This window comes from Malania oleifera, chromosome 13 (genome assembly GCF_029873635.1).
Source record: "Malania oleifera isolate guangnan ecotype guangnan chromosome 13, ASM2987363v1, whole genome shotgun sequence".
In the NCBI taxonomy this organism is placed as follows: Eukaryota; Viridiplantae; Streptophyta; class Magnoliopsida; order Santalales; family Ximeniaceae; genus Malania; species Malania oleifera.
This window is the reverse complement of record NC_080429.1, coordinates 53,144,354-53,169,889: the sequence shown is the minus strand read 5'-3', so window position 1 is coordinate 53,169,889 and position 25,536 is coordinate 53,144,354. Positions and strand designations below refer to the sequence as shown.

Sequence of the window (25,536 nt, the reverse complement as noted above, 5' to 3'; positions counted from 1 at the left end):
TCATTCAACCTAGGAAATTTTAAAATCTCCAATTCACCCCTCCTCTTGGGAACACACCAATTCTAACAATTAAGTTTAGTTCAATATGATCGTGTAAACCTTAACTACTTCCCACATCTTGACCCTATTCAGATCCATCTTCCAGACCTAAATGATCCTTATTGGCCTCAGTCACATACTTGGTTCTCTAACTGCTAGAACATCGGGAGAATTAGTTTCACGTCTCGACTTTTTTTTTTTATACAATGTCACTCACCCAAAGTTACAAACCATCGGCTCTAATAACACTTGTCAGCACTGGAGGAGTCCATTGGTAGGCTTGATACACAAGGTTAAACACCAACTTAACCCAAAAATTTAAGCCTATTGGATCTTGGGTCCAACCATGTATATAAGCACCCATCATCCATTCAATTTTTCAAATTTGAGACAAACTCACAAGTGGAATTCTCAAATGTGTTATTATCCAAACATATGATAAGATAAAAATCATAACTAGTCTAGTACAATTCAATTAAGTTCAGTCCAATACGATCGTGTAAACCTTAAATACTTCCCACGTCTTGATCCTATTCGGATCCATCTTCCAGACCTAGATGATCCTTGTTGGCTTCGGTCACATACTTGGTCCTCCAATTGTTAGCACGTCGGGAGAATTAGTTTTATGTCTTTACTTTTTTCTTTTATACAATGCCGCTCACCCAAAGTTACGAACCGTCGACTCTAATACCACTTGTCAGCACTGGAATAGTCCATGGGTAGGCTTGATATACATGGTTGAACACCAAGTTACCCCAAAAAGTTTAAGCCTATTGGATTTTGAGCCCAACCATGCATGTATATAAGCACCCATCATCTATTCAATTTTTCTAATTTGGGACAAACTTACAAGGGTAATGTTCAACAATGTTATTATCCAAACATATGACAAGATAAAAATCATAACTAGTCTAGTACATTGATTGCATGGTGAGATACCAGAAAGATCTCCTCAATACAGCTTTAATTAAAGGTTGGGAAATTAAAATAAAAAAATAAAAAATAAAAAGATTATTCATATAATAACAGGTCCTACAAGATCTTTTATAGCCAATAACAGCAAAGAAATAGATATGTGGATATGGCAACAAAGATAAGGATAAGGAGCGACACTTCCCATTGGCTGCTCGAAAACTCATGGGCACATCTCGGCCTATGGGGTTCTGAAATTTTGCAACCCAACTTAAACGAACAACAGCCACAAGAATACCATTGAAATTAAACACACATGCTTCTGCAAAACATACAATACTTTTCCGCCTACTGCCCCTCAACACCAAAGTTTTGGCCGCAAAACATGGCGACCGTCACACAAGCTTCTCTTGCCGTTTTCCGGCCATGCAACCCCAAGTCCAGGTTCCTATCAGGCTCTTCCGGGAAACTCAACCAAAAGGATTTCTCCGTAAAAACGCCGGCGGCTTCTGCTCTCAAGGTTGAAGCTACCAAAGGCGAGTGGTTACCGGGCTTGTCCTCTCCGACTTACCTCAACGGCACGTAAGTCATTATGGAGATGAATCATCGATCATCTTAGGGTTGACATCTCCGTTGTATACGTTAAATTCTGTTTACGTTACATTTTGAAGCTTCCATGGAACACTTTCGAAAACACGTGTTTCAAAATTTCCATAATTTTAATTTGGAGTAATTGTATCATGAGTCTTTAAGTTCTCACTAAATTATTTATTCCCCAAAGTTTATTTGTGACTAATTAAATATTAAACAAATATGGATATAAAATCATGGGAATACATCAAATGATTTAATTAGAGCTTTGAGAAATGTGCTAAAATTTAGTAAATTCCTTAAACTACAGTGTAATATGCCTTATTAATTTTTTATACCCAAAACAAGATCAAAATATTGCTCTGCAATTCACTCTTATACTAATTTTACATTTTGAGTGGATGTTATATATTTGTAATATATACTAATAACGTTATATTGAAGGAATCAGCCTTCCCGGTGACAATGGATTTGATCCGCTGGGACTGGCGGAGGACCCGGAGAACTTGAGATGGTATGTGCAAGCAGAGCTGGTAAACGGGCGTTGGGCCATGCTGGGAGTCGTTGGGATGCTGCTGCCGGAGGTCTTCACGAAGATCGGACTAATAAACGTGCCAAAATGGTACGACGCGGGGAAAGCCGAGTACTTCGCGTCGTCGTCGACCCTGTTCGTGATCGAGTTCATACTGTTCCACTACGTGGAGATCAGAAGATGGCAGGACATAAAGAACCCAGGAAGCGTTAACCAAGACCCCATCTTCAAGAACTACAGCTTGCCTCCCCACGAATGCGGCTACCCCGGCAGCATCTTCAATCCCCTCAACTTCGCTCCCACTCTCGAGGCCAAGGAGAAGGAGCTTGCCAATGGTACGACCATCAACTACTTGGAAATTGTGTCTTATTGGGTATACTACCCTCCAGGAGACCCACGCCCGGCCCGGCCGGTTTTGCCCTATTTAACTTTCAAATAATTTCTCTACTCTTTATACATCATCAGAGAACATTAGACTGAGGTTTTTTGGGATTTTTGCAGGGAGATTAGCTATGTTGGCATTCTTGGGATTTATCGTCCAACATAATGTGGTGGGACAGGGACCCTTTGACAACCTCTTGCAGCACATCTCGGATCCATGGCACAACACCATTGTTCAAACATTGAGGGGATACTAAACCCGCTGGAGGAGATATGTGGAGATCTGGCTATATCTTTTGTTACGGGGAGTGATGAGGAACTGGTTTATGAATGGAATTCGATCTTCAGTGTGAACAAATTGAACCTTCAATGTACAGAAGGCATTACCTATTTAAACACTAAAATAATTACTTGTTTAGATTTATTGTTCCAAGCAAGCATGTGGTCATATTTCCATTTCCACCTTATTTTATATCAGAAATCAGATGTAACATAGGTGAAGGGAAACAAGCTGCTTGTGGTGGAAAAATATCGTGGAGAGACTGTTGGGGTAAAAAAAAAAGCAATTTAGGATCCCGAATTTATTATTTTTCAACTAATCAAGGAGCAAAAATACTTTATTTTATGTAAAGAGTACATTTTTACAGTTTTGTAAGTAGCACTACCCTTAACAACTTTGGGTTTTGATGAATAAATAGGAGAAATCTTCAGCAACTAACTTGGTCTAGAGAAACATAGACAATAAATAAATAACAGACTGGGTTTGCCAATGTTTTCTTCTTTTTGCAGTTATATATTGTACAGATAACATGTTCAATGACCAAATAAACATCACCGCGTCAATCCTTGAAGGTATGCCCGAATCAACATTCTAAACTTCATCTGGTGATTATGCATGAGAAACCAAAACCATTTTCAGCATCACGCTGAAAATTGAAGGGAACTTGTCGACCTCGTCCAAACCAAGTCCATCTACAATTTGATGCCGGGGAACATGACTCTAGAAAGTCAGTTTGGTTGCTGCAAGGAGCAACAAAACAAAGTTGAGACTGCAATGTCAACTACACAAATGCAATTAACAGGGAAATGGGAAACCATAAATTACTGGAAGAACACAAGTAGATGAGATATCTCGACCTTAAAATCTACATAATGAACAGGTGACAATATTACTTGATTGATTAGAGTTTCAACATATTGTAAAACATAGGTAAAGATGAGATGGTACAAAGAGGGAAGATAATCAACAAATGAAACTGAAAATCAGTCCATCACATCCCAAAATGAGGTTTGATTTATTGATTGTCATAGGTTCATTATTATTAGCATCAGAAAAATTGTAGGAAGAGTCGCCTGCCGCCTGTGCTTATGAGGACTGAACCATGAACATCATACACCAACTGATGAAAGATTCTAAATGCATCAACCATATATGATTGCTTGTGAGGATATTTTTCCAAGATACTTGTGAAGGTAATCACATATTCTAGCACAATCAAATGACTATTCGAAAACTCAAACTTAAAAATGGCGTGATTTAAGTATTGAACATATTAAAAATTAAAAATAAAACCAAAAAATCATTCTTAAAACTAAAACAAATTAAAATCATGATTTAAGTAGAAACAAATGCTTATTTCTGTCCTTCGATCAAATAACAACTAAAAATTAAGATTAGGATAAAAAAAAAAACCCACAAATTAAAATTATTATAATAAAAACTAGAAATATTAAATTTAGTTTACTTAATTGTTGCATCTCAAAACTCACTTTTTACTGGTACAACAAAAATCCTATTGTAGATGAGAATTGAAAAAATAAAAGAATAAATATTTCTTTCAAAATGAATTGTATTATTTTTTAAAAATTTTAGAAATTTATGGATAGTTTTACTTTTAATTATAATTTAAAAATTCACACTAATTATGTATAAAATGAATCATTTAATCCATCATATTTAATTCTACATATTAAAGTACTATGATGACAAGCTACTGAACAGCTAAAAGCCAAAAAAAAAACTGCTTTTTTAATTTTTCTCAAAAAGATTTGAAAACTAACAACGAAACAAAAATCCACCAACATAAAAAAATATTGTCATAATTTGTTTCTTACAGCCATGAAAGCAGAAAATGGAATAAAACATGATATCAAATAGCCCCTAATTAATTTATCTTGCACAAGTAGCTTCAGATTTCATTATCTCACTTCATCTTTTCTCCAAGGGTCTATTTAGATTTTGTGAGAAAATGAAAGGAAAATAAGAAGAAAATTAATTTTCCATTGAATTTTTTCTCTATATCAAATACTATAAAAAAAAAATTTAATATGATTAAAAAATTAAAAAAAATAAATGTTAATGATTAGTGAATCAAATTTTGGTTCCTTTATTTGGTATATTTTTTATTTTCTTTCACTTTCATTGATAACCAAACATGAAAAAGTGGATTCCTTCATATTTTCCTTTTCTTTTCCTAATATTTTTCCAATTCTAAATGGAACATAGAGGGAAAAACAGGAAAAAATATCTTGAAGTAAGCTTGATCATATAGTAAAACTGGTCAACCCAAAGATCTAAGTTTGGAAACACTTCGATAAATTTTTAAACATCTTATCATGGATAAATCCTTGTAGTTCTCTGACTATAAACATCAATAATGATTGCTTGAAAGCCAAGAAACTAAGATAGCGCTTGGTACATAAAATATCTATTCTGAAAAATATATTAGTTATAATAGGTTAGTTACAATTAGTTAGACCAAAAAAAAAAAAGATGATGTTACCATAAGGCAAATAACAAAGTCAAACTTTTTATAAATCCTTATCAAGGAATAGACAAGAAATAACTATTCCCAAACTTAATAAAAATGTTTATGATGTTGAACTAAAATAATAAGGAATACACAAGCAATAGCTATTACCTCTATTACCAAATTTTTCAGTATATTTCATCTTATTCCAATGAATAAATATTTCACAAACCAAACGTGACCAAATTTCTAAGAAGTTAAATATTCTATCAAGAATAATAATAATTCATGAGAATGCAAGAAAATTAAAAAAAAACAAAAAATTTTAACATCTAAATGCAAACACAGTAAACCAAGCAATTGTTCCATGGATGGGCACTAATCCAAAAAGATTGAACAAACAAAGGTGCCCAAAACACCAATTAATCCATTGACATAAAATTATAAAGCAGAAAAAGGTAGAATGGGAGGTAAATAGCCTGCGCACCTGGGGGTATGAACTCGCATTGAACATGGAAATGGCACAAGGACCTGACGAAGGGATCCAAGTATGACACCCATTGTCATATATATGTCTAGGCAATTCAAAGCTGCTCTTAATTTGATACTCTGCAGGATTTCCTTGAAAATCCATCCCTGTCTCTGATTTCAATTTCTTCTCATCCATAAAATTTAGAATGCCATATGAAGGGTATGGGAATGGCTCATTGAGTTGTAGACTCAAGTTTGCAGTTCTACTAAACTCATTTAAAGCACCTCCTTCTTGCCCCGCATTACTTAATTGCCCTGGGTTGCCAACTTCTGTTTGTCCACTTGTGCCACAATAACCAGAATAGCCTGGAAAAGAGGCTGATGTGGAGCACTCCAAATCCCTAAAGGGAAAATATATATATACACACACACGATTAAATTGACAAGAAATTATTAAAGGACAATGCACACACCCCCCCCCCCAAAATAAAAAACACATGAAGAGAGAGAGAGAGAGAGAGAGAGAGAGAGAGAGAGAGAGATTTAAATATTATTATACATGAATTTTTTTTTTAAAAAAAAATGTACATGCCGTAATCAAATAAAGGATTTTGGGAGAAGTGTGAAGAGAATTATTGGCAGTCTACTCACCTCGGAGGCAGGAACTTTGAGTCCTCGGCTAATAGCAAATGCTGCATGGGTTGATTATCATTATGAGGAAGCCAGGTTAGAGACTGGGCTTCTTGCAACCCCCTCATTGTCGAAGGTAAATCAATGCAATTCTGGGCCTGTGACACAATATTAGTCCACATAATTTTTCCCCAAATTCCAGAGAGAGAGAGAGAGCACCATGCACCAGCTAATTAATTCTAATAATTCAATACCTCGCCAGGGCAGTCTGATGACATAAGTCGGTGTTTCCCAAAATTTTCCTGCCAAATGAAAGTGAACATAATATTGAATATTGAGTCATTATTTTAATCATCCATGGAAATATCTTGGAGCCAATTGATCATAGTTTCAACCCTCTACTCTTGCACATGTAACATTAGAAAAAGAACGGTATTAAATCACTATTATTTATTTATTTTTTCCCTGAAATCCTAACATAACAGATCAATAAAGTAAATGGAAGTACAAAACTTAACCTAGGAGTACCAATTGGAATTCCTATTATAATCATCACTATTGCACCAGAAAATATTTTACCTTGTATGCACAGACTTGATTAAGCGATCCCCTCAAAGAGTCTTCCATCTGCCTTAGATGTTCTATATTGTCAATCCTATCTGGATCAGTCCAACAGCTGACAAAATGCAAAAATAACCAAACTAAGTGCATGCACATATACGCTCACTTTCTAAAAAAAAAAAACCAGAACCAAAGTAAAGTACAAAGATAAAAGTAACATGTACAAAAAAATGAAAGGAAAGCTGCTGAATTAACAAGAAAAAGTTAGGACAAGGAAGGGCACAAATATAGTGTCATCCATTTTCCAATGCACCAATATTTTTCTTGAACATTGCAATATAATATAATCCAATTAGATTCCTCTAGGGTTGAAATTGGAATTGGAAATAGATTGCACTTGAATTGAAATTGCCATCACATATTCTCTCATCCGACATAAAACAGAGTTTGAATTATATAGCTGTGTTTGGTATGTAGCGTTTGGTATACATAAGAATCAGAATCAATGAATTTGTCAATCATGTGACTACATAGTGTAAAAACTTCCATAATTTAACATGAAATTATAATGTCATAATTTATTAGAGTGAATTTATATTATAATATTGTTATAATTAATTATATTATATTTGAGTTCTATTAAAATTAATATCATTATAATGTAATTTATTATGCTCCCCACTTCAAATTTTGTTTCCTCCAAAATCAGACAGTTGCAAGCCCATATCATCCATCAATTGCTGAGCTTCTAGATAGCCAGTAACCTCCTCCACAGGGGTGGGCAGAATTCCATTGGACAATTGCTCATTATCCATTCCATCATTCTCGAAAATGGAAATCCCCTCCAATCTTTCATTGGAGATGGCAGCACGTACCAGAAATCCCCAAGTATATCAAATGAATCAGAAACATGTCCACATTGTTCTTGAATCTCATCAAAAAGCAACCCCCCAACACAAACTCACTAAGATTACATTTAGTTTGCGGAATGTCTATTCTCAGGAATAAATTAGTTTTAATAGGTTAGTTTCAATTAATTACACAAGAAATTATGATGTTAGTATATAGCAAATAACAATGTAAAACATTTTATGAGTTCACAATAAGAAAAAGACAAGGAAAAACTATTCCCAAATTTCATCATGGGGATGTCTATTCCTTTCTTAACTCCACCTGTGATGCACTTAATATTCTAATTTTTTCACACAGAGTCAGTTGCAAGCCCGGGTAAAGGAAGAGGGTTGCGTTAGGTAGCTGACGGCCACCATAAAATTTGTCAGATCACTATGATATGAATTCTTACCGAATATTTGCTAGGTGACCCCTACGAGCGACGCGTTGCACTTGTACCACCTAGATGTAGTAAAAAGTGGGCGAGGGTGGGTTAGGTCATCACCCTAAAGAAAAGCGTTGTGTCGGCGCCTGAGTACGGTCTCAAATATACGAAGGTTCCTACATCATTCTGGACATGGGCAGGTAAACAAGCTAGTTCAAGAAACTAGGATTCGATTAGAAACTTGGAATATAGGGACACTTATAAGTAAAAGCATGGAAAATGTGGACACAATAATTACAAGAAAAATTAATATAATTTGCCTTCTAGAAACTAAGTGGGTGGGGGAAAAAACTAGAGAAATTGATAAATCAGAATTTAAACTTCGTACATTGGAAAAGAAAAACATAAAAATGGAGTAGGAATTATTGTAGTCAAAAACTTAAAAAATAGCAGTGTTGATGTAAACAAAGTAGGGGATAGAATTATAAAAATCAAGATGGTATTAGGCCAAGAGATAATAAATATCATTAGTGCTTATACTCCTCAAGTAGGCTAGCAGGAAATCTTAAGAGACAATTTTAGGAAGATATGGATAGTATTATACAAGGCATACCAGGAACTGAGAAAATATTCATAGGAGAGGTCTAAATGGACACATTGGAAGGGATTTTAAAGGTTATGAGAGGATACATAGAAGATATGGATATGGAGACAAAAATGAATTTGAGGAAATGATCTTTAGACTTCGCTATATTATATGATTTTATTATAATGAATACTTGTTTTAAGAAGAGAGAAAAACACTTAATAACCTTTAAAAGTGGACAAAATAGAAATCAAATAGATCTTTTTTTAACTAGGAGGGTAGATCGTTTATCATGTAAGGATTGTAAAGTTATTCTAAGTGAAAGCCTAACCACACAACATAGAGTCTTTAGTGTTATATGTATTAAAAAAATTGAAAGAAAAAAGATAAAATAAATCAATGTAAGAGAACTAGGTGGTGGAACCTAAAGGGAGAAAATATAATAAAATTTAAAAATAAAATTATCGAAGAGGGAGATTGGACTATAGAGGATGGGATAGATACAAATACTTTTTGGAGTAGCTAGCTAGCTTTATTAAAAAAAAAATAGCAAAAGAGATTTTAGGTGAATCAAGGGGAAGATTTTCAAATAGCAAAGTAAGTTGGTGGTGGGATAAAGATGTCCAAAAAGTCGTAAAGACAAAAAGAATTTGGTATAAAATGTGGCAAAAATGTAGAAACATGGATAACTTTGAAAAGTATAAAGAGATGAGAAAAGATGCAAAAAAAGGCCTTTAGTGAAGCTAAACACAGATCATTTAATAGTTTGTATGATAGATTAGAAACAAAAGAAAGGGAAAAAGATATATTTAAACTTGCTAAAGCTAGAGAATGGAAGAGTAATGACTTAGGAAATGTAAAATGTATAAAAAGTGAAGATGATATTGTCTTGGTTAAGGACGAAAACATAAAAGAAAGATGGTGAAGTTACTTTAGTAAGTTGTTTAATAAAAACCAAATAGAAGGCTTAAACATAGAATTGACAAAAGAGGAAAAGACTAAAAATATGAGATTTTTTTGCAAAATTAGAGTTAATGAAGTTAAGTTTGCACTAAAAAAGATGAAAAATGGAATAGCTATAACATCGTATAACATCCTATTGAAGTTTGGAAATGCTTAGGTGATAACGGAATTATATGGCTAACTAATTTATTTAAAATAATTATAAAAACTAAGAAAATGCTAGATGAATGGAGGAAAAGCACTTTAATACTTATATGCAAAAAATAAACGAGATATTCAAAATTGCAATAACTATCATGGCATTAAACTTATTAGTTATACAATAAAATTGTGGGAAAGGATAGTTGAACAAAGATTAAGGCTAGAAACGAAGGTCGCAGAAAATCAATCTGGATTTATGCTTGGGAGATCTACCACGAAAACTATATATCTTTTAAGAAGATTAATGGAAATGTTTGGGAAAAAGAAGAGGGACTCGCATATGGTATTTATTGACTTAGAGAAAGCATATGATAGGGTACCTATTGGCCTAACAAGGCTTAATCTTGTTTTGATGATAACAAATTAAGGTTACTAATTGTGCTTCCAAGTTTAGTTTCAGGAATCAAGTGTTTTACAAAGTAAAATGGTTCTACTGGGAAAGATTGAATGAAGCTTAAACTAAAAGCTACAAGTCATGAAGAATATGAAGCGTATTGAAGTGTTGATCAAGCTCGGATAATATTGAAGTCATTCAACATGAAGATTTAGGAATTTAAGTGTTTTTATCTTTTTAGAGTCTCATGTAAGTACTTCTAATTTCAATATTGTGACTGAAGCTCTTAGGATTTAACTCTGGGCTTAGAGACCTGATTTAGAAAATGGAAAATATTTTGATAAGGTCCAAAATACTTTTCAAAGTTAATAAAAACAAGTTTTGGAATCAAAATGTTAAAAACACTAAGTAGTATAGTGTTCAGGCGACTGAGGATTAACACTCAGGTGACTGTTATACTACTGCCAGTGTAAATAAAAAAACAGAACAGGGTTAGACGACTGAACTCTCAGGGTCAAGCGACTCAACTGCTACTGCCTATTCTGGAAGCGCTATTTTGAATAAGTTCAAGAAACTAACCTCATGGTTCAGGCAAATGAAGTCTATGTTTTAAACTTTCTAACAGCGTTGATTTCTTTCCAAATTCGAATGATTTGGTTTCCAAACTTAGGGAAAAACGATAAGAATATTTCTTACTCTACATAAAAATGATTTTTATGCAATTAGGGCATCCAATACTCGCACATACAGTTCAAATATTTGCTATTCTCTTGATTCATACTCTGAAAAACTGCTGAGTTTTTGCTGAAAGCCCTAGACGAATTTTGATTTTGTTTTTCTAAATCTTTCATCCTACAATCAAAATACCTTAGAAATCTTTGTGAGCTTCAATTCTATATTGATTTCTTGAAGTATATAGTGTTTTAACTTGTACAAATTCTGCTCTACTCAAGAGTACTTTTCTTGTACAAACAATTTGTATTGCTGGCTTTTACAATTGGACGGTTTAGGGTTTGAATCGTTGCCTAGCAAGAGGGTGTTCTCGTTAGAGAGGGGCCTCCACCTACCAGCGGAGAGAGGCGTACTCCACCTATTGAACGGAGTGGGTAAAGGAAATCCTCACACCGAGTTGCTTGAGGCAAGGATGCAGGCTGTAAGCCGAACCTTGTAAAAAATATAGTGTTCAATCTTCTTTCCCTATTTCTTTAAATTTTGTACTTTATAATCTACTATATATGTTCTGAATTTGTTGGGAAAATTTGCTGAACACTGAGATTTGATCAAGTTTGCATCAGGTAATTAAATTGGTTTGTTGGTGATTTGTATGGGTTATGCTTCTGGCTGAAAATTCAGACAAGTACTGATACTTGAATTTAGTTGTGATTGGCTGAGGTAACGCTATCGTGGTTGGTTAATTATTCAAAGCATAAGTAGCTAATTTACCTGATTTATATTACTGCATTTTTTTCTTAAGAAAATACTTGGTTACTTGCTTGAATTCAAGATTGATTATTGAAATTGCTGAAGGTAAAGTTCAGATTGTATTTTTCAGTTTCATGTATATATCTAGGATTGTGTGTTGGTATATACTATCGCTGATTAGTAGATTGTGTTTAAGATTGGTGTGAGATTGTGATTGGTATAATTTAAAAGGTTTAAAATAACCTGAGATTCCCCTTAATAATTTTAAAATATCCAATTCACCCCCTTCTTGGGATTACTTCATATCTTTCAATCTAAGGAAGTTCTATGATGGGTTTTAGAAAAATGAGTGCATGTAGTAGGTATACTGATGTCATTAAGGATATGTATGATGGAGTAATGAGTAGTGTAAGGACTATAAATGGAGAAACTAGAGAATTTCCAATCACCATAGGTGTACATCAAGGATCTGCTTTGAGTCCTTATCTTTTTGCTTTATTCATGGACCAAGTGACTAAGATCAAAATGAGGTTCCATGGTGTATTTTGTTTGCAGATAATATTGTATTAATTGATGAAACTACGGACGGAGTAGAGGCTGAGTTAGAATTATGGAGAGAAGCTTTAGAATCTAGGAGCTTTAGGATAAGTAGAAATAAGACAGAATATATGAAATGTAATTTCAGTAATGATAGGAAAAATATTGGAGACAAAGTTAAACTTAATGATAAGGAAATAAATAGCACTTGCTGTTTTTGATACCTTGGATCTATTATGCAAGCTGAAGGAGAAATTGAAGATGATGTAATGCATAGAATTAAAGTAGGTTTGGTAAAATGGAAAAGTGCTTCAAGTGTGCTTTGTAATTGTAGAATACCCTTAAAATTAAAAAGAAAGTTTTATAGGACGTCTATAAAACTAGCTATGCTATATGGACCAGAATGTTGGGCAACGAAGAAATAGAATATTCAAAAAAGTAAAAGTTGTCGACATGATAATGCTTAGATGGATGAGTGGTATAATACTGAAAGATAAATTAAGGAATGAACATATTCGCGATAAGTTAGGTATAACTCCTATAGAAGATAAGATAAGGGAGGGATGACTCGGATGGTTTGAACACTTGTAACGTAGGCCACATAGTGCGCCAGTAAAGAAGAGTTAGTTACTATGGCGGCAGTAGAAAGGGTAGGGGTACACCTAAAATAACTTGGAATGAGATAAAGACTTAATGAGTAAGGATTTAATAGCCCTAAATTTGTCAAAAGAAATGATTCATGATTAAATAAATTGGCGGAAAAGGATTCATATAGCCAACCCTACCTCGTGGGACTTAAGGCTTGGTTTTGTCGTTGTTGGATGTCTATTCCTTTCTTATTATATGTTGAATGAAATAATTAAGAATATATAAGGAATAACTATTCCTTTAATTCCCAAAATTTAAACCATATTCCGCCTTATTCCAAGGAATAGCTATTCTACCAAAACAAACGAGTCATAAGAACTTAAGTGTCATTAGCCAAGACATCACCCCATTTCTTCTTCTGCTTACCTTCACAAACTCTCCCAGCTGTATCACCCTTCTGAACATCTGGCTCTTCCACCACCTGATTATCCCGCTTCTCTTCAAATCGTTTCCTGGTAACAACACCCATCTGTACAGCTTTCCAACAGCCATAAGCCTTTTGGCCCCTAAACTTATCAAAGTTGGTTTCCTCACCAATAACTTCTTTATTTTCATTTTTTTTCCACCAAAACATCATTTTTTCTCCTGAAACTTGCCCACACAAGCTTTCTTTCATCCTTAGTAAAACACCCCATTCATCAGCCACCACCAAAGGCTCACTAGCTGTTCTCTCCTCTATGCAGATTCTCTCAGGCAGCAAAGGTGCAGAAGCATCAACCACATTTTTTGAGTTGTTCGAATCGAATCTAGACACTATTGCCTCTTTCCCTCCATGACCCACTGGAACAATATCGCTTCCCTGTGAAAAGGAAGTAGCTGACTGCTCCAACTGTGAAATAAGAAGTAGATTTGGCCCCAAGAAAATACCAAGTTGGATAGGGAATATGGGCTTGCTTTGGAGAAGGAAAACTGATTTAGTCAACGCACGGCTGCTGCCATTTAAAATTAAGTGACTTTGGGCTTAATTGCTAAAGGGAACACCTTGTAGAGTTTGATATAGAACTTAGGCCAGGAGAAGATAACTGAGATGCCCGTCTTCAAATTAAAATTGACCTGGATACCTTGCATACAAAGTTTAGAAACTTGTGCCTGAGGCCATTTAAATCTTTAACTTATTTTGAGTACAAAGGGCCCTGTTGTCTCTCAACTGAGCTGACTCTTGAGCCCATTCCAAGCTTGAACCAGAAGAAACCAAATTATATGACAACTGGCTCAAATCTAACACAATAATGAGACCCATGCCAAGACCAGATCATCTTCAACCCCAAATTTTCTCTTGTCAACCCTAGCAGCTTCTGCTGTAGGTCGGTTACAGTCCTCTCCAGCAAGTCATTCCAATTGCCTCACATCATTTCAATTGTCTTCTGCTGCAGATTCCAGCCACACTTTGCACAAAGATGATTATTCTCAAGGGATACTGCATACTTCCAAGATCAAGCAGCTCGCAACCCTGTCACCGTAGTTGCATTCACTGTACAACAATATTCATTACCAAAATCCACCACCAATAGACAAAACTCTCTGGCAAAACTCTGTCAACCTTCATCACGGGCACCAGATGGGATGAAAATAGAGAACCTTTTTTGTCCACCCCCCCCCCCCCCAAAAAAAAAAGAAAAAAGAAAAAACCTGTTACTCCAAATACTTGGTCTTTCTCGTCAACCTAACCAACATCAAATAATCTATCTTCCCATATCTTATTTTATAAGAACTCTCTGATCTCCCAAACACAGAAGGCAACCAACGGCGATCCATTCCACTGCCAACAAAGAAACCTAACACGTCGATTTAGGCTTTCTTCCAAACAATAAAAATAAATCCACCCTTCCCTACACTCTCTAGATGCAGATCAAAGGATCTCCCTTCAATGTAGACAGTCCCTTGAGATCCACCTTCACTCATGATGAAGATGAGGAAAAGCATCATAAAAACACAAGCTAGAGAAAAACCACGGACTTTGAGAAAGAAGAGGGGGGAGAAGGAAAGAAAGTGTCCATTCCACACTCAAAACACCCTTTAGCACTATTCTATATTCAACCTATGTTTGTACAATGGTAGAGGGATACTTTATAGTTGTATAGATAATATGTTATATTGCAATGCATGTGCACACATAAATATTGTTATGTACTTATGTGAATGTGTATTTATATGTATATATATATATATATATGTACATGTGCATGTGTATGTGTATGTGCATGTGAAAAATGGATGTGCATGGGTACATGTAAAAATATATAATGCATATTCATATAAATGTATGCATGCATATGGATGCATGGATGCATGTTTCTTTCTGTGTACATATACGTATCTATGCATGAATGGATGTTCCTTTTGGTATGTTTTTTCCTCTTTTTTTTCCCTGTTGTGGTAAGTGAAGGGGGTGTCTACAGTGCTCACCAACCACCCACCCTGAGCAGACCACACTTTAAATTTCCATCCATGTTCATAATTGCACAAAATTGACATAATATATATATGCATTGAAGGGCACAACACCAACAAAAACAAGGGAATAGGGTTATATAACAAAAATTATAGAACATTATTTACTAGAAAAATCTAGAATGGAGAGTGGCTAAAATATCAAGAATAGCTGAAGCAACAAGAATGAGGTTGTGGGCAAACCAACTAAGCAAGAATTGTGGACCAGTGCAAATTTATAGGCTGTCCTAAGTCTAATTATTTCCAAACATTACAAAAATGCAACCTTCTATTCCAATTTTATAAAAATTATATAGGAAACATGGAAAGACATCTTTTTATTTCATTCGAATTCCAAGTTATCTGTATAAATGTTGGAAATCTGGAAAATAAGATACACTTCTGAAATTCATTGAAAAGCTCAAAATGGAAAGGCTCCAACTGTCTTATGTGACAGTTCTGGTATAATATGTTAGCCTGGCAGATGGCATTGACAACTAAGCCTGACAGAAGCGGATACCTCGTGCAGCCATCATCAGCTTATAACAAGGAGCATCAATAGCTCAAAGAACAGAATAATTATAAAGACTCATTGATAGAAAATGCTGGATGTACTGAGATGTCAGGAGTGAAATTAGATCCCCATCAAAAAGATAAAGACAAATGCCCGTTGGAACTGTAAATGATTAAGATGAAGGGCTAGGACCAAGTGATGCAAGGTGCATGGGAGTCTAGCAATGAAATTAGGAGATTGTATTAGGGAATCAAGACAGATGAAAGGAAGGCTTGAGGCAATGGTAATGACAATTTTTAGGGGTCTAATGTTTTGCAAATAAAATGGTGAAGTTTTAAAAATATAAAAAGAAAAGAATGTCTTTATGTACACAAATAGTAACGGAGAAAGAAGATTTTTTTTCAGTTTTTTTTTTTTTTTTTAAATTTTATAGAAGAAGAAATTAATCAACAAGAAAGAGAAGAATTTACATCACGATGGAGGATAATGGATGCTCCTAAAGAAATAAAAAAATTAAAATAACCAAAGGGACTGCAATAATGCTACCCTATGCAGGCTAGATAGCGTGCCAGTGAGGAAGACTGAATTAGTTAATGTGAAGGGCAGTAGAAGGGGTACGGGTAAAACTAAAATAACTTGGAATGAGATAGTGAGTAAGAATTAGTCCTAAATTTGTCAAAGGATTTTCCATGATCGCATAAATTAGCGGAAAATGATTCATGTAGCCGACCCACCTAGTGGGACTTAAGGCTTGGTTTTGTTCTTGTTGTTGTATTACAATAATGCTACTCTCTAGTTCCTTTGAAGATCTAACAAAAGTAAACTTTGAAAAAGCCCAAAAGAATGAGTTCAAAAAAAACGCAAGGAAAACCACTCTATCCCAAAGGAAGCAAGAAGGATTTGATTTGCCATTAAAGTCCTAGCATTCCTCTCTGTCTAAAAAGTCCAAATGTTTTTTCTCTTTTTAGTTTTTACACACCCCCACTCTTTTTTCTTTTTTTCTTTTTTTTCTTTTCTTTTCTTTTTTTTTTTTTTTTTTTGAAAGTTCAAGGGAGTTGGTTGTGGGGGAATTGTGGCTGTTTCAGGGCCAAATCCTTCCCCACTACTCCCCCACCATTTTATTCTTCTAAGAGGAAAGGAGTGGTGATGCTATTTGAAAGGCTAGGAGCAATCACATACAGTAAGCAGCAGCCTAAATTTAAGGTTTTTAGGGAGATGATTGGGAAGTTGAGATAGTTAAGAATTTTGGATGGTATTTTAAGAAATATATATTTACTAATTACCTATTAGTTCATAACTTTATTTTAGTTTGAAATTTGTAAAAGGGCATTTTAGGAAGAATGAAGGGAAAAATGCATGCTGCCTCCTCTTCCCTTAATTAATAGGAGAGATCTACATAAATCATGACTATTGATAGGGTAAAAATGGTGGTATGAGAACAAATCAGAGCAGCAGTAGTGGCCTTGGCGCAAGGTCAAGGGGTTTAAGAAAACCAATAGTGGCGCAAAACTTATTCACATCATGCATAGCAAATGATTAGTAGGTCGAGCTACGTTGACCTCAGTGATTAATACTAATGGAATTGGTAACTTCAATAGAATAATGGCTAAGGGTTGTAATACAAAATGGTTGTTTGAACAAAAAGAATTGAAAGTTAAACCATTTAAGTATATTGGCCAGATTTAAGGAAGAATGAGTGAAATCTCCATTAAGGGTGAGGATGATAAAGATTAAGTACGTAGATAAGGCAAAGGGGGTAACAAAAAGATGATCACGTATGTTGATGCAAAATGATAGCGGGCTAAGCTAAGTTGCCCTTGGTGACCAGTGTAGATGGGATCAATATTTTAAACATATTATGGCTTGCATTGTGTGGCAAAGTAGTGGTTTCGATAACAAGGGTTCAAGGTTCAGGCAAACAGCTAGCTTTGAGGACAAGTTAAATTTCTATAAAGGGTGAGGAGGATAATAGAAGTGAAGATGATAAATACTAACCACGCATTTGGTTTGTGGAATGAGGGCTGGAATGGAATCAAAATTCAGGCCCTAATTCCTATTTCTAAATTTGGTTTCAAGACGGAATTCCAAATTCGATTTTGAATGGAATCATGATTCCTACAAGTGGCAGAATTGTGATTCAGATCCAAATGGGCTGGAGTCCTTGCAAATTCCATGAAATCACTCCAATTTCCAATAATACACCCTCTGCCCCTCTATGCCATTCTCATGAAGACCCAGTCAAGTGTTTTCTTGAGTCTCAACCGATGACGCAAGTCCCCAATCAACAAAGAGGACTCTCCTCAAGAATCGCCGTCATCTCTCTCCTTAACACCATCTTTGCATGAGATACACATGCTCGGCTTCATAGTCCCAACATCGTCAGCCTACAGTACTGCTTCACTGCTATTAAGTCATCAACGATCAAGAATTGGCTGGCTTAAACCAGCTTCCTCTCTGATGACCTCTATTATTTTCAGATATTAAACAAAAGAAATGAGGCACCTACGCAAGGTTGCTTATAAGGGCAAAATCCATCACTGAAATTTATTTATTTATTTTAAAAATAGACTCCCACAGAAAAATATTAAAAACTAAAAATAGAATCAAAATCAAAATTTTTAACTTTAAAAGAGTATTTATGGAAAATGTCTTATCTTTCATTCCATTCCTATCATCATTCTGCATGAGTATATAAATGCAATAATGGCATTTTGACATTGATTCCATTAGTGTCCCGATACCACTCCTAATGTCTTTTCATTCCACAAACCAAACAGGGGGTAACTACATTGACTGGGCAAAGGGGTATATGCTGATGGTGTTGGATGACCACATTTGTGGAAGTAAGGGTAATTGTTGGTTGTTAGCAGGACTTAAACGAGTGTACTGGAGCAAAGGATTTGCTTGGGTGCCATAGTTGCATTATTCCAAATAAAGCTCCAAAGGCTCTTGAGGAGAACATTAACAGTAACAGATACGAATAATGTGTACGTGCACGCACACCACACATGCCTGTGTAGCTGTGCACAGATTGGTGCGTGAGGATGGGTGGGTAGGTCTCTCTCTCTGCCACACACACACAGAGGGTGAAAATTACAAACGGCAACAAAATCTGGGAAAAGATGTTCGCACAAACAATGATAGGGAATATCAATGCCAGATTTAGTGCAAGATATTAAAGAAAAGAGTTAGAAAAAATACTACAAGATTTATGGAAATTTTTTCTTGATTGCCATCTAGTCTTATTGCTGATATCCCTCCCACTCTTCTTTAGTGCTAGATCTCTCTTTTTTCTTCTCTCTTTCCCATGCACTCATTCTTCTACATCTTTTGGGGCAGGAGAGGAGATATTCTCACTCTCTTCTTTTATAGAATGATATTCTCACTCTCTTTATGAGGCCTTCCTAACTAACAGACTGTTTCAATAGGGGGTCAGGGGGCAGCCTAGCAATGTTTTTTTTTTATTTGTTTCACAAAGAAATTAGGGGGTGAGTACTTATAAAGCTAAGTAGATGCATCCAAACTTATGTTTTTAAGGGGATCAGATCCAACAATCATTTGATTTGCCAAGGATGACAAATTATTCATAAATTTCAATCCATGTGTGGAAGAATCTTCTGTGTGACCCCTCTTTGGGCCGGCCAAACAGGTGAATTTTTTAAGACAAGGTCTCATCCTCTCTCATACCATATGGAACAACCAGTTTGTCTAAAAGCTCAATCCCAGTTTTATCCTTTTATATATATACACAATCTCCCATCAATTGCCTGAATTAAGCACAAACTTGTATCTTGTCACTAATTTGAGCAAATTTTACCATTGATATGCCCAGAGAACTACTATTTAAGGTGCAGATAAAATGCAACTCATTTAAAGTGTTAACTTAAAAGCCATATAAAATTACATGTCAACAATCAATAGCAACAACTCAAACTCAACATTATCAACTTCAGGTTAATTTCAGCATAAATAACTTACTTATCCATTGAACGTCTAATTTAAAAAAGAAAAACAATTAAGCCCAAAAATCAAAGCTAAAAAAATTAATATTCGTAAAATTAGATAAAACTATTGACTGACAAAATATGTAAAAGTAGTGTCAATAGATCTAAATCAAAAGGAAAAAATAATCATGATCAGGAGAGCCAAATATTAAGAACTATTTTGCCAAAGTTTGACGACACACACCCTTTGGTCCAATATAACAGTAGCTGCCTTCTACCATGTAGCCATCTCATGCCTAATGTTCTTATCCAGAAGACCGAAAAAACTAGCAGTATTTTAACAAGAAAAGGCTTTAAAAATGCACCTCAATCTCCTGTTTACTTCAACCAGTTGAGCTTGCAATAGCTTTACATGATTAGTCAAATCCTGTTTGTAGCAATTTACAACACAACATATCATTTGCATGAATAAAAAAAGAACCCAAAATTAAACAGAGCTAGTTAAACAAAACACACCTCCACGTTTTGATTGCTGCAAGGGAGAAAAAAAGACTTAATCAGATCTACTTTAATGTTTCACTCAAAGAAAACCTGACCATTTTGTCACCCCTAAAAGGGTGTACAGTGGTCAATAGACCTACACAGAAAAGCTGAGGTGCAATATTTGACCATTGCCACTTTTCCTTGAGGGCTTCACCTACCCACCAAACAATTTTTAATACGAGAAAAAAAAACATGGACAGATTGTTACATCGTCACATACCTTGCACCCAAAAACTCTTCTATATTTACGTCATGGTCCAACTTCTTAAAGGTTTTCCTCAGTACCTATACTCTCAAAGAATACACAAATACATTTTCTATGAATAAAGAGCAACAACAATTCAATCTTCATTTCAAACCGAAAAAGAAACACAAATGAAACTCATATTTGAAAGGATAACTCATGAAAATTGACCATACTTCAAGGCTCTCCAATTTCCTGTTCCAAATAAGCATGTAATCATTTAGATGTAGTGTTGTTCAAAGTTATCAAACAATATGCAAATGAAACAGTAAACCATTAGGCATAGTTCTTTCAGACCTTTTGGCCCTCTCTTGTGGCGTTAGTTGAGCAAACTTGGCAATAACATCTTCAACACTGCTGAAAATAATCAAATGAATACAGCATATTAAGAAGTAACAAATGAATACAGCATATTAAGAAGTAATGTAAAAGACAAGAAACAACATCCAAAACACGATCATCATTACTTCTCACTAATTTTTTTTTATTATATCGTCTTTTTTCATACCTTTCATTGAAAAAAACATTTATGTTGCTCAGAATCCAAGGGTTATGTTTTATCTTCCTGCGTCAAAAAATATTTTTAATGCAATGTTCATATTGCTTAGAATCAAAGGGTATTTGAATTTGTCTCTCTACTTCAAACATAATTCTTCCAAACAATTCACTGGAGAACTTTCCGTTGGAATTGAAATTTCACAAACATGTACTATAGAAATTAAACTTAGGCACTTGAAATTGGAGTGATGCACTAGCATGTCAAGTACATAAAAGTGGAAGGTGTACAACTACATATTTTGCTTCTGATTAGCACTGCATTGCATAGGTTCACAAAGAGACACACAATTACAGTCATTTCCATTACTTCAGTGCTAAATTACATGAAATCAGAACATTTTTGCAGGAACAAAACTAGACTGCACAAGATAACTCTCTAAACATGAGATTATTTCCATAAAACTTTTCTTCTTCTTCCAACTTTACTTGAACACAACAAAGAAGTTCATAGATTAATACACAAGAAGACATTGTCCTGAAAACCCAATCTATCAAGGTCACATCAATCGAAAAATCCAAGTAGATTGAGTCATGCTCTCCATAGGAGAGGAATGGAAATGGTATCATTTTTCTTTTAAAAGGGAAGGACAATTTATGCCTAAATGATCCAGAATTCTTGTGCACAGGGACTTTATTGTCATCCTTAGAGAAAGGTATGCAACACTGCCACAACTGAAAATCTAGACAACAAAAAGGACCAGCAGTGTAAAATAATGAAGCAACAACATTTTTATGATTGTATTATAGTTTTATGTGTCTATGACCCAAAAAAAACAAAACAAAACAAAATCAAAACACATTTATTAGGCAGAATACTCCCTAATAAACGACCAAGAGATGCTGGATGCAGATTTTGCATCAACATGCCGATAAACAAACACAACTGCAGACAGAAACACAATTTGATGCTTCATGCCAGTCGTGCCTCTCAACTTAACTTAAACTTTCTAATAGTAAATAACATTATGGAGCCATTTAATTGGATGCCTAAAATACCTGCGGTCTCCACGGAACACCGTAGACTTTCCTGTTGGAGAGAACATTAGAAGGACAATGTCTATGTCACATAATATTGATAATTCCCTGGCTTTCTTCAAGATTCCATTCCTCCGCTTTGAATAGGTAACTTGTCGATTACTAGTGCTCTCTAATCTCTTTATCTTTAGCTTAACCCTTCCCATCCTGAAAATCAATAAGAAAACCCTTTAAGACCTCTATGCCACCCCAGCAGCCCCAACATCGGATGCCACTATGTCCTAAGGGCCTGATGATGAATCCTTCTGCTCATGATTCCATATTAACTCCCTTCGCATATATACAGTGCTCCAACTGAATCTTTCATCCCAGGCGCCTCCAATGACCATACGGTTACATAAAATTTGCAAGACAAATGCTCAAAATTATGTCAAAAACAAAGAGGGAGCAGATTGAGTAATTCAATGGCACCGGAAAGTGCTGATAATTTAAATCCAGGACATTAAAAAATGATTGAACTGCATGCTGTTCTTATACAAGAACAAACCACGGCTTATTATACACAATTTTAAAAAATAAAGGATAAAAGTCTGCTTAATATGATTGAAATGCTCAAAATCAAGTTATATTGCGCATAAATTTACAATACCCAGCACAAAAATTTACCAAAAATTTAATCTTCTACAGACAAAATGGGGAAACCCATTTAAAATTATTTTCCCTGTACATAAACAAGCTCATTTGAAATTCTTTTCCCTGTAATTAAACAGACTCAAAAACACAAAAAGGAAAGTGTGGCAAGAGGACGAATTGAACAGAAAAATATCAGAAAAGAAGAGAAAGGAGGACAATCAGGGGAAATTTTTTATAAAAAAAAAAACATATTTACAGGAAAGAACAGATGATGAAAAGATATATTTGGTAAGAGAGAGCGAAGAGAGAAAAGGATAGCAGCTTACAATTCTCACGACAGGATAAACTGTGGCTTCGGTTGTTAAAACGCCCGGCAGCGTCAGAAAGGTGTCGCCAATGTCCTAAACCACCCAACAAGAAGGGGGAGAGAGAGAGAGAGAGAGAAGTAAATGAACGGTGGGTTTGTGAGCTTCAATCGTCGGTGAGAATTCCGAAGAGCTTCTCCACCATGCAAGTGCCTTCAGAGTAGGGAATGGGCTTCACCGCCTGATTCGTGCCCGCCCGGAAACAACCCGAAATTTCGGCTATATCCCAAAACTGCCATCGATTTGCCCCTGCCCTTCTACTTTAAGCTCCAAGACAGGAACTAATGATCCTAGGGGTAGAATGGGGACATTGACTTCAACCCTGAGTGATGACCGTTTCTTTGTTTTATCGAATAATTAGACAACAATTTTAAGTGCTTTATTTTTCGTTATGAAGCTAACGCCGGAATTTAAAAAAAAAAAAAAGACACAGCGTCAACTTTAACGGCTTTGATGTTAGAACCTACTTGATTAAGACATGTCAAATGGGTTTTTTGTATTTCAGAGCATGAGATGCAAAAAAAAAAAAATGAAACCACATTTAGCTAAATATTTTTGAAAATATTTTCAAAATCACCCCCTCAAAACATTCGCAAAAAATTAAATTTTAAATGATTTTCTTTTTTTATATTTTCAAATGATAATTTTTAGATATTATAAAAACACATATTACAAATAATTTCCTTTTACCCTTCCACTCTTCTCCCAACTTTTACATCTTATTCCACTTTTACATCTATCCCTCCCCCCCTCTCATGTCGATCTTGGAGAACCCTCTCTTGCATTTGTGCCCCTCCATCTCTCGTTGTCTCCCACTTCCTCTCAACATCGACAATGACTTGAAAAAGAAAGTGTTTAAAATGCAGAAAAAAAAAAATATTATCCACTTAAATGGTTTTTCGTTTTTTTGCTTTTTCATATCTTAATTTCAGTTGTCACTGGTATCTTCTTGTGCTTTGAAAGGGTTGTCCTTTCGCCACTCAATATTGTCGTCTCTCTATCTCTATTAACTCCAAATTCTTGTGGATTATGATGTCTTTAAGCACTGTTGTATATTGTATGCGTGCACCAAAAAAGGATAAGATACTGGAAAAAATAAATCCATCCTCCGAAAATATCATTACTGTCAAAGAGTTCATAAGATAAGGCTCTTAAGAAATCCTAATATTACTTTTAAGAAAAAGGAGGGGTCTTAGAAAACCCTGATTTTTGAAACTATAAAGGTAAAAAGATGTAAAACATGATTTTGTCTGAAATTAAGGAGTGGGTGTGAGAATGGTGTATTCCCAAAAGGGGGGTGAATGGGATATTTTAAAAATCTTAGGTCAACTTAGCCCTAGTTTTAAAACACAACCAGTATTACTCAACCCTGGGATATTTCAAGGCAATTTCAAATCCCTCAAATATTTATGTATGCAAATATTTAAACAAATATAACAATAACGACAAATTAAATATAAGCATACAACTTGCTGTAAAATAAAGAGTCTAGGGAGAGAAAATGCAAACTCAATATTTTTACTAGGTGTGGCTGTACCCACCTACGTCCTTACCTCAAGTCAACCCACTTGAGGATTCCAATATACTACTCACTTAACCGAGTGGAGTAAAACCGTTTACAATCTCCTTACAGGGTATAGTCCCCCTCTTCAGGCGATAACATATACCTGACACACTCCTTACAGGATGGAGCCCTCCTCTTCAAGTGATACCCCATGCCTGGCACACAGTTCACTACCCAAACCACAGGGATACAAAGATGATAAAAATAATTTTGTGTACAAATAAAATGCTTCTTCAATAAGAGGAAATACACACTATAAAATCCAATATGCACTTTCAAATGATTTTAAATTTGAAGTTCAATAGAGTATATGATAGAAATGTTTTTTCTCAAAATTTGACTTTGGAATTATAAGAATGCATTGAAATAAATATGAAAGTAATTATACTCAAAGCATTCAAAAATAAGGAGCCTTTCAAGCAATTATATATTGAATGAAATATATGCTCAAAACTTCCTTGTAAAACTCAAAATATTTTCTCCAAAAGATTTTTCAAAATGAAGAGAAGGAGAAAAATATTTTATCAAGATTGACCTTTCAAAAATCAAATTGCAAGAAGACTTTTCAAGCAAAATATATGGAAATGAATATATGCTTAAGCCTTGCAAGTAACAAAAGAATTTCCCCAAAAGGATTTTCAAAAAAGAAAGAGTAGGAGAAATATGATTTTTTATCTTTGAAGTGGAGTATAAAATATGTTTGTGAATAAAAATATGCAAGTATGCTCCCAATCCCTTTTTCTAACCTTTTACAAGTTGTTTAGACATGTATTTATAGGCTAAAACAAAAACTAGTCGTTATATGACCGTTTGGGCAATAAAATAATATTAAAATTTGAATTTCCTGACCGTTTGAAGCTCAATCTGGGCTAAACCCGAGAGGTCCAATCAATTGGGCCATAGGCCGGTCGACTAACAAAAGGGCGATTTCC

The 25,536-nt window shown here is 34.9% G+C and overlaps 2 protein-coding genes across 5 annotated transcripts; one reads left to right on the top strand and one right to left on the bottom strand.

Moving 5' to 3' along the window:
• The first annotated feature begins 1,132 nt into the window (after positions 1 to 1,132).
• Positions 1,133 to 3,080, top strand: LOC131146952 (chlorophyll a-b binding protein P4, chloroplastic). The gene is made up of 3 exons (XM_058096822.1): positions 1,133 to 1,533; positions 1,994 to 2,409; positions 2,576 to 3,080. The coding sequence occupies exons 1-3, from the start codon at positions 1,268 to 1,270 to the stop codon at positions 2,710 to 2,712; spliced, it is 819 nt and encodes a 272-aa protein (XP_057952805.1). The 5' UTR covers positions 1,133 to 1,267; the 3' UTR covers positions 2,713 to 3,080.
• LOC131146951 (agamous-like MADS-box protein AGL65) lies at positions 3,036 to 23,373 on the bottom strand. Of its 4 annotated transcripts, none has more exons than XM_058096820.1 (12): positions 23,002 to 23,373; positions 22,064 to 22,249; positions 20,807 to 20,866; positions 20,686 to 20,704; positions 20,486 to 20,550; positions 20,239 to 20,254; positions 20,088 to 20,149; positions 6,886 to 6,982; positions 6,561 to 6,608; positions 6,328 to 6,464; positions 5,693 to 6,077; positions 3,036 to 3,475 (listed from the first exon to the last, which is right to left on the bottom strand). In XM_058096820.1, the coding sequence occupies exons 2-12, from the start codon at positions 22,246 to 22,248 to the stop codon at positions 3,464 to 3,466; spliced, it is 1,086 nt and encodes a 361-aa protein (XP_057952803.1). In that variant the 5' UTR covers position 22,249; positions 23,002 to 23,373; the 3' UTR covers positions 3,036 to 3,463. The 4 variants fall into 4 exon arrangements, with proteins under 4 accessions (XP_057952803.1, XP_057952804.1, XP_057952800.1 ...); XM_058096821.1 differs by having other exon boundaries at positions 6,328 to 6,458; XM_058096817.1 differs by lacking the exon at positions 3,036 to 3,475 and having other exon boundaries at positions 5,445 to 6,077.
• Between the last annotated feature and the right edge of the window lie 2,163 nt (positions 23,374 to 25,536).